This window comes from Microcaecilia unicolor, chromosome 13, assembly GCF_901765095.1.
Source record: "Microcaecilia unicolor chromosome 13, aMicUni1.1, whole genome shotgun sequence".
Lineage (NCBI taxonomy): Eukaryota > Metazoa > Chordata > Amphibia > Gymnophiona > Siphonopidae > Microcaecilia > Microcaecilia unicolor.
In genome coordinates, this window is record NC_044043.1 from 103,637,774 (window position 1) to 103,658,024 (window position 20,251).

Below are 20,251 nucleotides of genomic sequence, written 5' to 3' on the forward strand. Positions count from 1 at the left end.
GAGTGAAGAAACATTTCCTCCGATTCATTTTAAATTTACTACACTGTAGCTTCATCACATGCCCCCTAGTCCTAGTATTTTTGGAAAGCATGAACAGATGCTTCACATCTACCCGTTCAATTCCATTCATTATTTTATAGACCTCTACCATATCTCCCCTCAGCCGCCTTTTCTCCAAGCTGAAGAGCCCTAGCCTCTTTAGCCTTTCCTCATAGGGAAGTCATCCCATCCCCTTTTCTCTTCACCTTTTCTAATTCCAGTATATCTTTTTTGAGATGCAGCGACCAGAATTGCACACAATATTCGAGGTGCGGTAGGGAGGGAAGGACACTGAAAGAGACAATGATGTTAGCAGCAAAATTTCCATGTTAAACTATATGCTTGACAAATGAGCCAAAATGTTATGGCAGATTTACATTTTTTTTTAACAAGAATTCAGCACTGATATCAATGGGAAGAGAATTCCAATAGAAAAGAGATGTGAAATAGAAAACACGGTGTCTAGTTGATTCAAGTATGGCGAGTTTGGGATTGGGAAGAACCAGATGGTAATCATATATTGTGGAGGAGTGGCCTAGTGGTTAGGGTGGTGGACTTTGGTCCTGGGGAACTGAGGAACTGAGTTCGATTCCCGGCACAGGCAGCTCCTTGTGACTCTGGGCAAGTCACTTAACCCTCCATTGCCTGCCACATTGAGCCTGCCATGAGTGGGAAAGTGCGGGGTACAAATGTAACAAAAATAAATAAAATAAAATATATAGAGCTGAGGAGAAAGACTGAGGAGTATGGAATAGTCAGATTTGAAAGTAATGTGGCAGGTCCATCCTGAAGCCCTTAAATGTAAGTGTCAAAAGCTTGTAGATTATTTGTTGCCCAATGGGGAGCCAATGGTGTTTTTGGAATAAGGGGGAAACATGATCAAATCTTTTTGTGTGACACAGGGGCTCATTTTCAAAGCACTTAGACTTGCAAAGTTCCATAGATTACTGTACAATACTTTGTAAGCCTAAGTGCTTTGAAAATACACCTCACTGTAACCTAATGGCAATATTCTGTAGGGACTGTAGTCTTAAATTAGAACAAGAAGGTCCTAAGTAGACCTGCTACTTTCTGGCAACAGATATACAAAAATGAATGGCTAGCACAAACAGACTCCAAACAATATCTCCAAAACTGGGACGACAGATGCAGGAGCATACTAGACGAAATTGCACCACTACAAACAAGAACCACACGAAGACACAAGCTCAATACCCTGGTTCAACGAAGAACTGAGAAAACTAAAAACTCAAGTCAGGAGACTCGAACGTGCATGGCGAAAAATGAACATACATTTAAAGATTGGAAACAAATGCAAAGAAAATACAAATATACAATAAGACAAACAAAAAGAGCTTACTACAGAACCAAAATAGGACCAGATTACAAAGAAGCACATAAACTCTTCCAACTCGTGAGTAAACTAACAGACATCACACCGGTTACCACACCCAACACAGACACCCCATTGGCACATCAACTTGCCAAATACTTCAATGAGAAAATTGTAAAACTACGATCCACATTACCACTTACCACCAATGATCACAAAAAATTTATGGACTGCCTGGACCCTACTCCCAGTGAATACCCAGTATACCGAACCTGGAATGATTTCGAACTGCTAACCAAAGAAACCATAACTCAAGCACTCAACAAATTCTCCAAAACCCACTCCAAACTGGCTATCTGCCCCAGTAGCTTAATAAGGTTCGCCCCCAAACACTACATAACAGACCTTACGGCATACCTGAACTACATGCTACAACATGGACTTTTCCCCAAGGACAAAGGAAATATACTAACTTACACCCATACCCAAAGACTTAAAGAAAAAACTAAATGACACAACCAACTATCGACCAGTAGCATCCATTCCCCTGATAGTAAAATTAATGGAAAGTATGGTAACCAAACAACTCACCAAGTACCTAAAAAAAAAAATTCACAATACTACATGATTCACAGTCAGGACTTTGATCCAACCATAGCACTGAAACAGTGCTAACCACTCTCATAACCAAATTCAAACAAATAATTGCAACAGGAAACAATGTGCTACTCTTACAATTCGATATGTCCAGCGCTTTCGACATAGTCAGCCACCAAATACTCCCAAACTTATTAGACTACTTCGGGATTGGAGGAAACGTATTAAGATGGTTTAAAGGCTTCTTAACAGCAAGAACGTATCAAGTGATTTCAAACTGTGGAAACCTGAATGCAGAGTACCACAAAGATCACCGCTCTCACCAACCCTTTTCAACCTAATGATGACACCTTTAGCCAAATCGCTATCCAATGAAGGACTCAACCCGTACATTTATGCAGACAATGTCACGATCTATATCCCGTTCAAACAAGACCTAGCTGAAATCACAAACGAAATCAAACACAGCCTCCAAATAATGAACTCATGGGCGGACGCATTCCAACTAAAGCTAAACGCAGAAAAAACACAATGTCTCACCCTGTCCTTACAATACAACACAAACAAACCCAATACCATAATCACCCCAGATTACACCCTACCGGTTTCAGATAGCCTGAAAATTCTGGGAGTCACAATTGACCGAAATCTCACATTCGAAGATCAAGCGAAAAATACAGCAAAGAAAATGTTTCACTCAATGTGGAAACTTAAGAGAATCAAACCTTTTTTCCCAAGGGAAGTATTCCACTGCCTAGTGCAATCAATGGTACTCAGTCATCTAGACTATTGCAATGCCATTTATGCCGGATGCAAAGAACAAATCATCAAGAAGCTACAAACCGCTCAAAACACAGCAGCCAGACTCATATTTGGGAAAGCGAAATATGAAAGTGTCAAACCTCTAAGAGAAAACCTACACTGGCTCCCACTAACAGAATGTATTGCATTCAAAGTGTGCACCCTGGTCCACAAAATCGTTCACGGAGAAGCTCCGACATACATGTCAGACCTTATAGACTTGCCTATGAGGAATGCAAAAAGATCATCACGCACATTCCTTAATCTCCATTATCCTAATTGCAAAGGGCTAAAATATAAATCCACATATGCGACCAGTTTCTCATACATCTGCACGCAGCTATGGAACGCACTACCGAAGGCCATAAAAACAATGCAAGACTTAACCATCTTCCGAAGACTACTGAAAACAGATCTTTTCAAGAAGGCATACCATAAGCACTCATCGTAAATACTAAAAAAACACTATACACGACCTATACAAAACCGAACTTTTATCACATGACTGATTAAACTCTCTGAAATTAATGATTAAGCAATACCACTTGAAACCGTATGCTGAATAGGGACTCTCTATAATCGAAGACCCAATGTACGTTACAATCCAATTTACTACTTAGGAACCTTCACGCAATACCATAATGTATTATTCTTTACCATGTAAGTATGCACATGATGTACTGTATATATACAACATGATCTGTTCTAATTTATGTTATGCACATGATGTACATATACAACGATCTATTCTAACTATGTTATGTTACATGTCTAGTACCAAGTATGTATGCACCTTAACGCAATACTATTTGTAACTCTTATCCAGAAATGGTGGTATTCTGCAAGGCAACCGCCATTACGGCAAATGTAAGCCACATTGAGCCTGCAAATTGGTGGGAAAATGTGGGATACAAATGCTACAAATAAATAAATGTTGCAATAGTCAATTCTAGTAACTAACAGGGAGAAAATGAGAGAGTGAAAAGTATCATGATCGCAGTTGCTGAAGAATGAAGACACCAGTCTTGCGTAGATTGGAATTAAGATGCGAGTCATGGGTAATTCCTAAATATCAGAAGGAGTCAACAGGTAAGATGTGATTTCCAAAGAGATTCAAAGAGATATTTGGGGTTGGAAGGCCCCTAGTGAACCAACAAACTACTGTCTTTTGTTTATTCAACAGTAATCTGTACTGCAAAAGTCAACTGTGTTCTAAATCTAGACAGTCTTGAAGAAAATGAATGGATGGAGAGAGTGTAAGAGTAGGAGAATGTCATCCGCATAGAAGGAAATGCCAGTTTGGATGACTGTAGCAAGAAGGCTTATGAACACATTGAAAAGAAGAGGGGACAGAACTGAACCTTGTGGAACTCCACAGGTGAAAGAACGAGGGGAAGCAGTGGAGGAAGGAGTGATTACATGATATGAGCAGTTTGAGAGAAAAGAACACAACCAAGCAAGAACAGAAACTGTCAGTCCTAGCGATGCAAGCAGAGATAATAGAAGAGAGTGATTCACCAGATCAAAAGCTGTAGAAAGATCAAGGGGGAAAGCAAGAACAGGGTTATGCTTCTCAAGGTGGGAATAGATCTCGCTAAGAAATGCAGTGAGGACTATCTCGGTACTGAAATGGGTTCTAAAACTGGACTGTTTGGCACTCGCCTCCACCTACCCTCCTCTCCTCCTTCCTGTGCACATTAATTGATTTGATTTGCTTACTTTATTTTTTGTCTATTTTGTCTAGATTGTAAGCTCTTTGAGCAGGGAAAGTCTTTCTTCTATGTTTGTGCAGCACTGCGTACGCCTTGTAGTGCTATAGAAATGCTAAATAGTAGTAGTAGTAGTAATGAAGAGCCATAATTTGCCCAATTTGGGATAAGTCCATTCCTACCTAAGACTGAAATATACTTTTTTCAAAATAGTGTTTGGAGAAATAGCAAATGTCCTGACCCACGAAGTAGGGAATCCCAGAATTGTAAGGTGAATACCACGATAGGGTTCAAATAGCTAGTAGCAATCCTATTAGGTCTGGGTATCCAAAAAAGGTCCACTAGTTTGAGACTACTTGTGCTTGTTCATCAGTGATCCAGATTATGGTTGGGAAGGCACCAGCCCTCTCTACTACCATCCTAACTTGGACCATTAGGGTCATTCCAGGCCCATACTGCTTCCGTCTTTTCCTGTCCACAAACAGGACTTTTCTTGCTATTCGCAGCCTTTTGCATTGCCAAATAAAGGCAAAGCTATAACCTTGGATGTGGTTAAAATCTTTCCTTGGGATCAGGATTAGAATCAGTAGTACTTGTAAAAGAAAAATTAGCCTGGGTAGAATGTTCATTCTAATCACAGCCACTCTCTTGAACCATCAATTTTGACCACTATTCCAAATCTTTATTTGCCTAAATGGTACCAGGTAGCTAGCACTATAGAGTGCTAGAGTAGGTCAGATTGACCCCCATCCCCCCTCTGTACTTAATACTATTCTTTGAGCCTAATTAAATGCAAAATTTTCCTGAGTATTACTTATCAATGGATCTAGAAAGTAAGTCGCTTCTAAGTGGAACTTTCCAGCAAACATCCAAGGACATGTATTAGCTGTTGAGTGAATAAGCTGTAATTCTATATACACAAGGGATCTTCCCATGAGATGTTATGGGGGTTCTCAGCACCTAGTTATTTAGTTAATTGGAATGATCTTTGTGTATATCTGGTCTGTTTTTGTTGTTGCGTTGTTGTCTAGATTGCATTGAAAGACAATCAATACCAAGCTATGATTGTACCTCTTATTTTAACCCTTTGGTATGCAGCTTCCAGAGCAGAGTGACTGTCATGCAGTGAATTTATAACAGTGATGAAAAAGGAGTTTTGTATTTCACAGGTCACATTATCCACAGCAATGTGTTCAAATAACAAATCCATCTTCCATCTGGCAAATCCATCAGTCTTTCTTTTCACAGGACTCTTGGGCTTCATCCAAGAACATTCAGAGGGTATTTAATTAGCTTCATGAGGATTAAATGCTTCTAAGTGTCTTTCTCTGTTGCTTCACCACTCAGAACTATATGCTGGAAATGTCATCCCAAAATGCATTTGAACACATGGTAATTGCCGTGTCCTGACAGTAAATTTTCCCTCTTTATGTCATGTCTTGTTAGTCAGTTTTTCACAACAAGGACGTATCCAACAAGACTGCAGATAGCGGTGCCTTGAGCACTGGAGCAATATATATTTATAATGAAAAGCAAATAAAATACAGAAAGACATAGGGAGGGCAAAGAGTGATTATCCATACAAATGGGGCCATAGACGGTCAGTGACTCAGCTGTCTGGGGAGGCTAAAGTGGGACGGGGCAAGGCAGACCAGAGCAAGTTAAAATCTGCAATGCCACTATCCACATATTCACTGGCGACTGGCACCATCAATACAGGTGGTGGTGGCAAACAGAATATGTTATTGGACTAACATATTACATTTTTTACTAGTTTTTGGAGGCAAAAACCTCCTTCCTTAAGTCAGGACAAGCATACTATTACAGCAGTATACTGTCCTGACCTGAAGAAGTAGGTTTTGGTCTCCAAATGTTAGTCAAAAAATGTATAGAGTCCAACATAAAAGGTGTCACTTTATTTTTTTTTTCTTTTCTTAATATTTATTAACTTTTAAAGTGGACTAACACGGCTACTGCATTACTTCATCCTAGATTTAAAATGAAATTCTTTTTTTTTTTATCTTTGCTGTCTGGCTATTTAATTTTTCTAATTGTGTTGGTTCCCGTCTTTTGGTTACTGCTGTCCTGTCTTCTTTTAACTCTCTTTACAAGGGCCCCCTGTCCATGTGTTATTTTTTTCTCTTCTTCTGTCTTCTTCACCTCTTCCACTATAACCAACTTCAACACTGATCTGTTCTACCTCTGTGGGTGCTTGAGCACCCCCAATATTTGACTGTGTCCAGGGAGGGGTAATTTCTATTGGGTTTAGCATCCCCAATCATTGCTCATATCACCCCTCTCCTCAAGTCAGTTCACTGACTTCCGATCAGGTACCGCATACAGTTCAAGCTTCTCCTACTAACCTACAAATGCACTCAATCTGCAGCCCCTCATTACTTCTCTACCCTCATCTTCCCTTACGCTCCTACCCGTAACCTCTGCTCACAGGACAAATCCCTCCTCTCAGTATCCTTCTCCACCACCGCCAACTCCAGGCTCCGCCCTTTCTGCCTCGCCTCACCCTATGCTTGGAATAAACTCCTTCAGCCCATACGCCAAGCCCCCTCCCTGCCCATCTTCAAATCCTTGCTCAAAGCCCACCTCTTCAATGTTGCTTTTGGCACCTAACCATTGTACCTCTATCCAGGAAATCTAGACTGCCCCCAATTTGATTGACTGCACTTTTTGTCCTTTAGATTGTAAGCTCCTTTGGGCAGGGACTGTCCTTCTTTGTTAGATTGTACAGTGCTGCGTAACCCTGGTAACGCTTTAGAAATGTTAAATAGTAGTAGTAGTAATTTTGAAAATTTGACACTTATGTCCCCACTTACCAGTCTTGCCCAATTTCTCTCTCTCCACAGCCCATAGCTTCTGTCTCCCCCCATCCTTATTCAGTATTGCCCCATCTCTGTCACTCTCTCTCTCTCCCCTCCCCTCTCTCATTTCACTCTTGCCTTGTTTTTCTCTCTCTCTCTCCCCACCCAATTTCTCTCTCCCCCACCCAAAGCCTCTGTCTGTCCCCCCTTTTATCCATTATAGCCCTATCTCTCGGTCATTCCTCTTTCTCCTCACCCATCCAGTCTTGCCTTATTTCTCTCTCCACTGTGGCCCTGCAGCACAGTCTCACTTCCTCCCCCCTGTCCATGTACCTCCACCATGCCCACACTAAAAACCTTCCATGGGAGACATGCAGGACCCATCTCTCTAAAGTGCCACTAGAGCTTCCTGTACCAGTTCTGGAAGTTTATATCAGATGAGGCTGGCTTGGTGCAGAAAGCACTAGCAGCGCTGCAGAGAGCCGGGGTCTCGTGTGTCTTCCATAGTAGTTTTTTATCATGAACCCAGCAGAGGTGCAACGGGAGGGAGAAGCAAGACTGTGCTGCAGGGTCATGGTGGATGGGAGGGGAGAGGGAGTGGGTCCTACACACAGTGAAGATGTGGTTCAAGCTGGAGAGGCAGCTGAGCCTGACAACAACAAAGTAATAGCCAATCAACAGCTGTTCTGGGCAAGTGTACATAAGAGTACCCATACTGGGTCAGACCAATGGTCCATCTAGCCCAGTATCCTGTTTTCCAAACAGTGGCCAAGCCAGGTCACAAGTACTTTTGGGCCAGCTTTGGATGGGGATGGAGTTCCTTCCCTTTGCTTACCTACAAGATTTATAGAAGACATCGTAATATATTTATCTTCAGCTGTATATGAACCACAAACTGCTATTGAGACAGATATGAGGAAGCCACTGCTTGTCCTGGGATTGGTAGCATGGAATGTTGCTACTCTTTGGGATTCCGCATGGAATGTTGCTACTCTTTGGGATTCTGCCAGGTACTTGTGACCTGGATTGGACACTGTTGAAAACAGGATACTGGGCTGGATGGGCCATTGGTCTGACCCAGTATGGCTATTCTTATGTTCCCATTTCCTTTGTCGGCTGGTGCTACTCACTATCAATTCAAGGGTCTGCTTAATTCTTTTGACTTTGGGGAGAGGACACACCTCGGAGCCAGTCAGGGCACAAGTATTTGCATATTCAGAGTTTTAAAGTGATTTACACAGTAAGAATAGGGTAAAGAAAAGGATAATTGTTGAAGGAATTCTTATTAGATAAGACGACACCCCCCTTGAGCTGTTAGAGAGAGGTCTTGCCCCTACAGACAGACGTCTAGAGAGAGGCATATCCAGAAGAAGTAAGGAGGTGATAATGCCCTTGTACAAGTCTTTGGTGAGGCCCTACTTGGAGCACTGTATTCAGTTTGGGAGGCCATACTTTGCCAAGGATATAAGAAAGATTTGAAGCAGTTTAGAAGAAGGTGACCAAAACAGTATGGGATCTGCACCAGAAGATGTAGGTAAAGAAACCTAAATATGTATACCAGTAATTCCCAAGCCTGGTCCTGGAGGTACCCCAGCCAGTCAGGTTTTCAGGATATCCACGATGAATATTCATGAGAGAGATTTGACTGCAGTGGAGGCAGTGCATGCAAATCTCTCTTATGAATATTCATGGTGGATATCCTGAAAACCTGACTACCTGGGGTGCCATCAGGACCTGGTTTGGGAACCACTGATGCATACCCTAGAAGAGGGAAGAGACAAGGCTGATATGATATAGGCATTTAAATTCTTGAAATGTATTAAGGACAGTACAGGTAGCGCCGGCTTGGCATGCTGCGATTCGGAACTACCACTGGGCTTCCAGGAGAGCCTGGTGGTAGAGCCAACTCTTGCAGTGCCCCAATTCCAGTGCTAGAAAGTTTTCTAGTGCCGGGGGCATGCCCGGTGGTAATCTAAATAGGAGGCGGCAAGGGCTCCACCATGAAGTGGCCACATGGCAAGCGTTTCACTTACCAGACAGCCATTTCCACGTCCTGCCTGGAAATTCCCTTCTACCAGTTGGCGGTAAAAGGGAATCTCAATGTGCAGCAAGCCCCTAAATGAGCAAACATCTTTTTCAAAGACAGGGAGCCTGTAGAACTAGAGGACGTGAAATGAAATTGCAAGGAGGTAAGTTCAAATGCAACAGTAAGGAATACTTTTTATGGAAAGGGTGGTAGATGCCGAAATCCTGTCCCAGTGGACAAGAACAATGACAGACTTCAAAAAGGTCTGGGATAAATACAGAGGATCCCTATCTATCAACAGGATGGAATCAAAGGAAAACAAATGGCAAAGAGGGGTGGAACTTGCTCTGAGCGGCAGGTACAATCCTAAAGGCACAGAAGAGATAACCTGCCTGTTCTGCACAGAGTAACAGGTACGAATCTGGACACTTTACTGGGCAGACTGGGACCATGCTGGTCTTTATCTGCCATCTGTTACTATGTTACTCTGTAGATATCAATAGAGATAGATAGATAGACAGACAGACAGACATGTAGGTGTATATAGTATAGTAACGTAGAGGGGCATTATTGATATGACGTCTAAGTCCGACTTTGGACGTTTTGCAAAAATGTCCAAAATCTGAATAGCAAAGAAGGTCATTTTCAAAAAAGAAAAATGTCTATCTTTTGTTTTCGAAAATACAAGGCTTTGTGATTTGGACATTTTGTTTTTTGGTCCATTTTCAAACAAAAAAACATCTACGTGCAAAATGCACAAAATCAAGCCATTGGCATGTAGGAGGAGTCAGCAGTTTTAGTAGACTGGTCCCCCTGACATCCCAAGAAAGCAATAGGGCACCCTAGGGGGCACTGCAATTGACTTCATAAAATGCACCCAGGTACACATCTCACCATTGCTCCCTTATCTTGTCTGCTGAGCCCCCTAAAACCACTACCCCCAACAGTATACCACTACCATAGCCCTTACAGGTGAAGGGGGCACCTATATGTGGGTACAGTGGGTTTCTGGTGAGTTTTGAAAGGCTCACAGTTTCCTCCACAAGTATAACGGGTAGGGGGGGTAGAAGCCTGGGTCCACCTGTCTGCAGTGCACTGCACCCACCACTAGACTACTCCAGGAACCTGCATGCTATTCTGATGGACCTGAGTATAACATCTGAGGGTGACACAGAGGCTGGCAAGTAATGTTTTTCATCACATTTTTGGAGGGTGGGAGGGGGGTTAGTGACCACTGGGGAAATAAGGAGAGGTCATCCTTGATTCCCTCCATTGGTCATCTAGTTATTTAGGGTACCTTTTTGTGCCTTATTCGTTATAAAAACACGTCTAGCTCAAAATGTCTTAGTTTTAGTCCTGGACAGTTTTGTCTTGTTTCGTTATGGCTGAAAAATGTCTAAGTCTTAGGAACGCCTAAGTCCTGCCCTGAACACGCCCCCTTGAGATTTGAACGCACTTCTGACAGACTTCAGAGAAAGACGTCTAAACCGAGGTTTCAAAAATACTGATTTGGATGTTTTTGTGAGAAAAACATCCAAATGCCACTTTTTAGATGTTTTTCTGTTTTGAAAATGAGCCCAATAGTAACATAGTAAATGATGGCAGATAAAGACCTGTACGGTCCATCCAGTCTGCCCAACAAGATAAACTCATTTTACATGGTATGTGATACTTTATACCTGAGTTTGATTTGTCCTTGCCATTCTCAGGGCACAGACCGTAGAAGTCTGCCCAGCACTGTTCTTGTACTAAGTTCTGAAGCTAACATTGAAGCCCCTTAAAATTTACACTCCAGCCCCCACCCTATCTATTCAGTCACGATCAGGGCGTAGACCGTAGAAGTCTGCCCAGCACTGTTCTTGTACTAAAAGTTCTGAAGATTCTGGAATCCTAAAGAGTTACAAGATTCTGGAATCCCAATTAGTAGCAACATTCCATGTAGAACCCCAAAGAGTAACATAGTAAATGATGGCAGATAAAGACCTTACAGTCCATCCAGTCTGCCCAACAAGATAAACTCATTTTACATGGTATGTGATACTTTATATGTATAGAATTGTTATACTTGGTGCTAATGTTAAAACTATGAAACTTATTATCTGATGTGCAAGGACTGTATCCTTTAAATCAGCAAAGATTATCATCTCAGGACACAGTTCATTCCTGCAGTCTATTAACAATCTTTTCCCATTTTACCAGTTCTCAAATATAAATCCCTGGGTATTTGCCAATGGGCCATTAAAGGACCACAGACCTCCTCAGTTTCTTGTTATACAGTTTGTAAAGCAACTTTGCAAACTACGCTTCCTCAAGCTGATTAACCCCAGAGGAAATCATTCTTCCTAGAGGTTCTCTCTGTTTCTCAATCTGCAAAGCAATAGAATAGCTTTTACCCCATATGTCTTCAATGCTATCAGCATTGCTCTGTTAAAGTTTCACCTCCTTTTCTCTCAATAGTATCAACACATACTTTGGCTACCAGCCACCTGCACAGGCATATAACAGGGATAATGACTTCAATTTATAACGTCCTTTAAATGTGCATGTCATTGGTTTCCTCAGATTTAAGGTACACAAAGTATTTCTCCAACTTTCCAAAGGCATAAGGCCTCTGTAGCAATGACCACACCCAGTCTCTTTAAAATTAATAATACACAAACATAGTCCATAGAAAAACTCCTATAATCCTGAGTCTCCGCCCCTTTACCTGCCTGGCTCCTATAATCATCTCTGAAGCAAACCTTAGCCCTGGCTCCTTTATCTGCCACCACAGAAACCTTAGCAGCAAACATGTCTTACCAGATCCTTTCAGTGCTTGTTCTTCCTGAGAATCTGTGCACAGAGCATCTCACAAACTTCCAGAGATTCCTCCTCCTTGTAAGCCAGATTCCATCACAGGAACTGTTCCTTCAGGTACTTCCAACTCAATTGGCTCAACACTTGGAGCCTTCTTGTACTAATAGCAGCAGCTGTGGATCAGGTCTAGGCTACTGCAGGAAAGCCATGCCCTCATGACTTCCACCTTGAGGCTCCTGCTATCTCACATCTGGGAACTCTCCTGCCCCTAGGAAAGTAGGGAAATGTAGTTCTATCTAATCCATCCTTGTCTTTTGCCCTGGGATATAAAGTCTTCTGTCCTTTCATCAGTACAAGGGTTTCCCCTTTCCCAGATGTTAGGATCTGATCTATTTTGATTTGACCTTGCCTTTCCTTCATTCACTCTTCCCCACAAATCCTAATACCATTTGTTTAAATGCTTCCTTATTCTGCATTTCCCCATAGAACATTAATACTTTATTATTTTTTCCTCTGCCTACCCATACCAAAGACAGATCGTCTCTCTTTAAGCCTTGCCTAGTGAGAGGCTTGATGTCCAGCAGCCCTAGCTCAGCACTGGTGATACAGGAGATTGTCTCCAGCGCTACTTTTGAAAGCCCCTCTGACTCTAGTTGCAGGTTCTCTTCTACTCTTTTTGATACTGGGGTTCCTGAGGAAGATTGCAAAATGGAGCTCTGTAGAGCCATCGGTAGAGGAGTTTCACTACCAATCTGCTGAGTTTCAGATAAGCACAATTGCAAAGTGACTGTGACATTATATTATGATGACATTTTGCATTTTGGAGACTTTTGGTTCTTTGGGGGACATTTATTACCTTTCAATATGGGATGTTTTATCACCATTGAATTACACTTTCACACATTCACCAATGGTGTACTCAAGGATGTATCTGGGCATCAAATGTAAGAGCCTTAAATAGAGGGCTCAAAGTTCTTAGTGAGCCTTAGATGCATGGGTGTCATGGCTTAGATAACTGAGAATCATCATTTCTTTCACATATTGTTACATCCCTGTTTATTGTTTATATATATTTTCTTGGGATAAAATTTTTTTCATCTTCAGATTTGGAGCATGAAAGTCCTCATTCCCTTTCTCTATATTATCTGGACTCACTTCTTCCGGGCTCACTCAATAGTAGCTACACCCTTGGTCAAAGGTCTCCTGGATCCTTTTGATATTCTGCTACCCTCTATACAATGTGAGAAAGAGGAGTAAACAGGAATTCTATCTGACGTTTTACCCACTGCCAAGAAATGAATCTTCATATGAAAGGGAAACGGGACTCAATATACTGCCTTTCTGTGGTTTTTGCAACTACTACTACTACTACTACTTAACATTTCTAGAGTGCTACTAGGGTTACGCAGCGCTGTACAAATTAACAAAGAAGACGGTCCCTGCTCAAAGGAGCTTACAATCTAAAGAACGAAATGTCAAGTTGGGGTTTTTGCAACTACATTCAAAGCGGTTTACATAGTATATAAGGTACTTATTTGTACCTGGGGCAATGGAGGATTAAGTGACTTGCCCAGAGTCACAAGGAGCTGCAGTGGGAATGGAACCCAGTTCCCCAGGATCAAAGTCCACTGCACTAACCACTAGGCTACTCCTCCACTAGCAAACTTCCATGTAGAATCTCAAATAGTAGCAATAGAAACTCAAATAGGGAAAGGGAAATGAGACTTCATACACTGCCTTTCTGTGGTTTTTGCAACTAGGTTCAAAGCAGTTTATTTTATTTACCTTGTGCCACTGGTTGATATGGAGGGGGGCTGTAGTTTTTACCTTCTGTAAGGTTTTATTGGTCTCTAGCCTCGCTTGGAGCTTAGTCTAATGACCTTTATTTTGGAGTGTTGGTCTGTTCTGTGTTCTTTTGGGGGGGGGCTTGGGGAATGGAGGGACTTGCTTCTTGTGAAGGAGGGGCTTTCTTTCCACATCACTCTCTATTGCACTATATGGGTAATTATTTCTTATGGCAGACAGATTAAAAGTATAGACTTTGAATATAAAGGGCCTTAATGTTCCGAGAAAGAGGCAATTGATATGTAAAGAATTGTCCAAACTGGCTTCCCATGTTGCAATGCTTCCGGAAACTCACTTGAAGTGAGCTCATAAGCATCTGTTACATCACACAACTTAAGTTATCCGTATAAGTTATTTGGTTAACTTTAACCAGTATATCCAGTGGTACCATCTTAGGGGGAGTTTGTCAACATGGACTACCATTAGGAAGTGTTATTTTACTGTTAACCCCAGTTATTAGTAACAGGGTCTCATTGTATAAAATGCAACCTGTGCTAAAATAACATGAGTCAGTAGTGTAGCCCACGCTGATAACTTTCCCCCTCAACCAGTTAACGGAACAATTATAAACCTGTGGTAAAATAATACATTTTGTTGCCGGGCTATTTACAGCAGGAGCCACTAACCGGATGTACTGGAGGTTAATGATTCCTGCATTAAATGTGAATTTGTGTCTCTGCAGCCAGGAACACAGAGCCAGATGCACTAAACTTAGCGAGCCATTAACAAGCAAGTAGTAAACCCTGGCATGCACTAAACGCCATTTCCTGATCACAGTAGCAGCTAACAAAAACGGAATGCAAATCATTATAATGAGCTGCAGTACCATTGCAAGGCTATTATAATGATATGTACTAACGTTTACCGATTCCCCTTATGGTGCAAACTGTAACGTGAGGTCTGCACCTCTAGTTAGGCAGGGGCTGCTGTGGGAAAGGAAAAAAAAACAAGCTGCGCATCTGTGCCTAACATTGACATCCTTCAAGAACGTCCCTGACGAGCACTGCTTTCTTTTTTCCCTTCTGATGCTCCCCCCCCCCCCCGTCCAAGGTCTCCGCCGCTGCTCCCCCCTGCATTGAAAGAGCTTTCCGCAGCCCCGCCCCCCTGAGGCCACCGCCGCAGCTCCCCCCTCTCTTGAAATGACAGCTTACCCGCCATCCTCTGCATCCCCATGGCCCCACCCCCGCCGCCCCCCTGAGGTCATTGCTGCCGCCGCCGCTCCCCCTTCCACCCGCCCCCCTCCGTCTGCCACCGGGCCCTCACAGCGCCTCTCACCCCCATGTGAAGGCGCTGCACCGGCCGTGGCAGGCAACAGCTGATCACTTGGCTTCGGGACTTCCCTTTTTTCCTCCTTGGCCCACCCTCGTCTGACGTAAGTTACCTACGTAAGTTACTTATGTCAGACAAGAGTGGGCCAAGGAGGAAAGAAGGGAAGTCCCAAAGCCAAGCGATCAGCTGTTGCTGCTGCGGCCCATGCAGCGCCTTCACACTACTACTACTACTACTACTATTTAACATTTCTATAGCGCTACAAGGCATACGCAGCGCTGTACACCATACACAAACACACGGGGGTGAGAGGCACTGTGAGGGTCTGGTGGCAGATGGAGGGGGGTGGGTGAAGGGGGGAGCAGTGGTGGCGACGACCTCAGGGGGGTGGCGTGGGTGGGGCCACAGGGGTGCAGAGGATGGCAGGGAAGCTGTCATTTCAAGAGAGGGGGGAGCGGCGGCGGCGGCAACCTCGGGGGGGCCGGGGCTGCAGAAAGCTCTTTCAATGCAGGGGGAGGGGGAAGCGGCGGTGGCGAACTCGGGCGGGGGGTGCGAACGCCGTCTATAAAGGACGTCCATAAGGACGTCCATAGGCACGTCATTTTTTGTTTGTTTGTTTTATTTTTGACGTCCTTGGCATGCACAGAGCAGCCAGCATAACGCTTGGCTGCTCTGCGCATGCTCTACCAGCCGATTCTCCGACCGTTTTACGAGGGATTAGAGAATGCAAGTGAGCTGCAATGGGCAGCTCATTTGCATTCCCTTTTTTTGATGCATTGCGGTTCCCTACCGATTCACTATGGAATTCGGTAGGGAACGGCTCTAACGAAGACTTTAGTGCATCTGGCTCACAGTAATTCAGACTGTGAAACTCAAGTGGAGCCTGCTGTCTCTCAAAGAGGCCATTACTGGGATGCAGTAACTCTACCCTCAGACACTGGCAACTCCAACTCTCCCCATCCCCCATTCACAATATTCAAAGACACATTTCCTCACCCCCAAATTCTTCCAGCACTCAAAATCACTTCTCCCCACCCCCAAGCACCCTGACACTCAAGATGCATCCCCTTACCCTCACAACCTCAGCACTCAAAGGCATAATCCCCAGCTTTCTAACCCTGAAGACGCATCCCCCAACCCCAAACCTATCAACTCTCTAAAACACATTCCTCTAAACCCATGAAAGCCCCCAGCACCTAGTTTGGCTTTCCCTGGTGGCTAGCAGAAGGGACAGGAGTGATTCCCATCACTCCTACTCTGTTGGTGACCAAGTTCAAAATGATGATAGTTGATCCCTAGCAGTAATACTGCAAAACTACCACTAGAGGCTGACCTATGCTGTTTTGAATCTGTGCACTTGATGGGGCAGAAGTGAATGGAGATTGCTACTACTAGCCCACTAGATACCAGGGAAAGGTTCAGGGATGCATGTTTGAGTGCCAGGGGGATTGAAAGGAGGTGGTAGCATGCACCTTTGAGTGTTGTGGGGGGGGGGGGGGGTATTGAAGGTTTGGAGGGATGTTGTGCTGGGGGAGGAGTTAGGTGGTTGAATGATAGTCCAAGTTCAGGCACTGATCCTGGCTGCTTTATGAAGCTTCCTAAGAGCATCATAAGAACATAAGCGTTGCTATGCTTGTACAAAGCAAAGGTCTATCAAGCCCAGAATCCTGTTTCCAATAGTGGCCAATCCAGGGTCACAAATATCTGGAAAGATCCCAAAGTCTAAAACAGATTTCATGCTGCTTTTATCAGGAATAAATGGATTTTCCCAAGTCCATCTTGGTAATGGTTTATGGGCTTTTCTTTTACGAACTTATCCAAACCTTTTTTAAAACACTGCTAAGCTAACTGCTTTTACAACATTTTTGGAAAATGAATTCCAGAGTTTAATTACATATTGAGTGAAGAAATATTTTCTCTGGTTTGTTTTTCATTTTCTAATGCCAATCTATTGGATTTACCATCTTTTCAGATGATCAAGCTGGATGAAATAAAAAAAAAAATACAAAGTACTGCACGGATCGACCTTCGCATACATGAGCACACAATTCTGGAATACACTACCACGCAACTTGAAAACGATCTACGAACTGACCGACTTCCTCAAACTACTGAAGACATCTCTTTGAGAAAATCTACGGCAAGGATCAAAACACATGAAGCCCATACAAACTAATAGATACAAACCATTACACTCTCTTCTGAAGTCTCCTCTCTTGCATTCTTACCACTCTTAAAACCCTACCCATAGATAAAATTGTTAGACCTATATGTTCTCGCGATACTGTTTTGCCCCCCTCTCTACTCACCTCTGTTACATTCCGCTGTTCTATTCCAAAATGATATCCCAAATTTACTCTGTCTTTTATAACTCTTCATAATGTAACCCACAATCGGACTGCAACCAATTGTACTTCCATCATTCACAATGTATTGTAAGCCACACTGAGTCCGCAAATAGGTGGGAAAATGTGGGATACAAATGCAAATAAATAAAATAAATAAAAATGAATATTGTAGGTCAATGTTTAAAGTGTGAGGACCAAAGCTGTGGAATGATTTGCTTGTTCATGTAAGATCCTTCACAACTCTAGACCAGTTCAAATGAGAACTAAAAATGTTATTATTTTTAGAAGCATTTGATGTGTGACAGGCCTTTGAGAAGATATAACTGGACTGCTGGACCTAAGATAATGGCTGACATGAGAAAGAAGGAGACATTATTGTATTTAATACGTGGAGACTTTGATGTGATTGGATGATTGTTTTGTTAATTATGTTATGTTAAAATGTACTTAATGTTAGCCACCTAGAACACTGTGGATTGAGCAGGATATAAATGTTTTTAAATAAATAAACACTACTTAGTAGTTTTATTGCATGCCCCCTAGTCCTAGTATTTTTGCAAAGAATAAACAAGCAATTCACATCTACCCATTCGACTCCACTCAGTATTTTTGTAATTATTTATTTTTTTATTTATTTATAGTATTTGCACGTTATTACAAGTGCACACTTGTGAAAGAAATACAGAGTAAATACAAGTAGCAAAAAGATATAAAATTTTGAAAAAATAAACTTATCCTTAGACCACTAACAGATGGGGAGGGGGGCAGCCTAAATTATAAGGAGAAGAAAAGCTATATAAGACAAATAAGAAAGGCTTACAACTGAAAGAAAACAATCCACCAATAGGTATTAGCCATTACTCTTAAGCATTTTCTTCATATCTAGAAAGACTCCAACTGCTGTGGATACAAAAATACATATTTTAGACCCTAATATCGTGCTGGGCATTTTCAAGGATATGCCAGTAAGTAAGTTGCACCCAAGGCATGAGTCTCAGATCTCATAGCTAAGAATAATTTTCTTCTTTCCTACATTGTCTTAGTCTTGTCCACTCAGTATTTTATAAACCTCTATCATATCTCCTCTTAGCCATTCTGTAAAATGGTGCTTAACTGTGATGGTACATAGTTTGCAAGCCAGTGCTTCCATGAGCAGAGTTTGGAAACAGCATGGCTGAGGATGCAAATTTAAATGAGTACATTACAGAATACTGTAATCTGCGTATGCTTTCGTGAGCTAGCCATGATCATTTACAGCAGCTCTAAGTGATCACACCTAGAATATGGGGGTGTTTTTGATATGTTATACTGATATTCTGCAAAGACACTTATGGAATAAATGCCAAGCAGCTGCCCCTTCATAGAATTCCCTCCATGTCTTTTGAACTCCAGCCGTCTTCAAATCTAGGCTAAAAGCCCACCTTTTTGATGCTGCTTTTAACTCCTAACCCTTATTCACTTGTTTAGAACCCTTATTTTATCATCCTCACCTTAATATTCCATTATCTCTTGTTTGTCCTGTTTGTCTGCCCTAATTAGATTGTAAGCTCTGTCAAGCAGGGACTCTCTGTTCATGCTCAAGTGTACAGTGCTGTGTACGTCTAGTAGCACTATAAAAATGATAAGTAGTAGAAGTAGTAGTAACTTCGGAATTATCCCTCTATTACCATCTGGAAGAAGTAGGAAAGCAGTGGGCAAAGCTGAAAGGGACTATTGTAATCCTTTTGGAGGGAAAGTAAATAAAAGGAAGAGGAAAAGGAGGTCACTTTGGTTCTCAAAAGTAGTAGCTGAAAAGGTAAGAAAAAGGAGGTTAACATTCATAAACTACAAGAGATAGTTGAAAGAGGAAGAGAGGGGACAATATGTGGAAAAACTAAGAAGCAGTGTGGGAATAGTGTGACTAATTTGGGGGGGGGGCAAGAGGAAGGGAATCAGATTTTCAAACCAAGGAGTACAAAATTCCCCCCCCCCCCCCCACTGTCCCCTGCCCTTGCTCCCTTTCCTCACACTTTGCCCTGCAACTTTCTCCCCAGAAAGAGCTCCTTAACCTTAAATTCTTCACAAAGTCCAAATGTTGCTCTTCTTGCCACTACCTTTCTCTGCCCCGCCCCTCTTCCCGTTACCTAGGGAACAGGAGCAAAGGGGCGGAGCTTCCGCTGGTGCCCACAGAAGCCCCGCCCAATTTCCTTACTTCTCATTCACACCCACCCCCAAACTCCGCCCCTGAGGTTACTCCAGGCGCTGCATCTCCTCCCATTTCCCCACCCCCTAGTGCCCGCCTGGACCAGTGGCTGCAGAGGGGGCGGGACCGCCGGGACAGCTGTACTATAGCTGCAGGCACACAGCTGCAGGCTGTGGCTGGTCTGGATACGGCTCTGAGGGTAACAGGATGGTGCAGCAGCGGACTCTGCGTTTGGAGCGTGGTGAAAGGATCGAGGTGGTCTATGTCCTGGGAACGCAGCTGAACGTAGACATCAATGGGTAAGGGGAAGAGGGAGAAGCCCCCTGCAGTCCAAACACGCTTCCCGCTGCCACAGGGGACGCAGGCAAATTAAAGGGGCAACATGACATCCGCTGAATAGGAATTGACACCTGATGTTGCGTTAATAGAAACTTTTATAGAATCCGCCTTCCAGTCATGCAGAAAATACTTTATCCCTTTGTTTTCTTCT

General features: G+C 42.9%; 2 protein-coding genes across 2 annotated transcripts in view; one reads left to right on the forward strand and one right to left on the reverse strand.

Annotated features, from left to right (window-relative positions):
• Positions 1-12,237, reverse strand: part of LOC115482654 (protein-arginine deiminase type-2-like) — a 148,043-nt gene extending 135,806 nt beyond the window's left edge. The window contains exon 1 of the mRNA XM_030222613.1: positions 12,121-12,237. The gene's annotated coding sequence lies outside the window, so the exon portion shown is untranslated. The remainder of the gene's footprint in view (positions 1-12,120) is intronic.
• Positions 12,238-19,950: 7,713 nt separating this feature from the next.
• Positions 19,951-20,251, forward strand: part of LOC115456573 (protein-arginine deiminase type-2-like) — a 194,994-nt gene continuing 194,693 nt past the window's right edge. Inside the window, exon 1 of the mRNA XM_030185746.1 lies at positions 19,951-20,060. Within this exon, the coding sequence (XP_030041606.1) occupies positions 19,969-20,060 (92 nt within the window). The 5' untranslated portion in view covers positions 19,951-19,968. The remainder of the gene's footprint in view (positions 20,061-20,251) is intronic.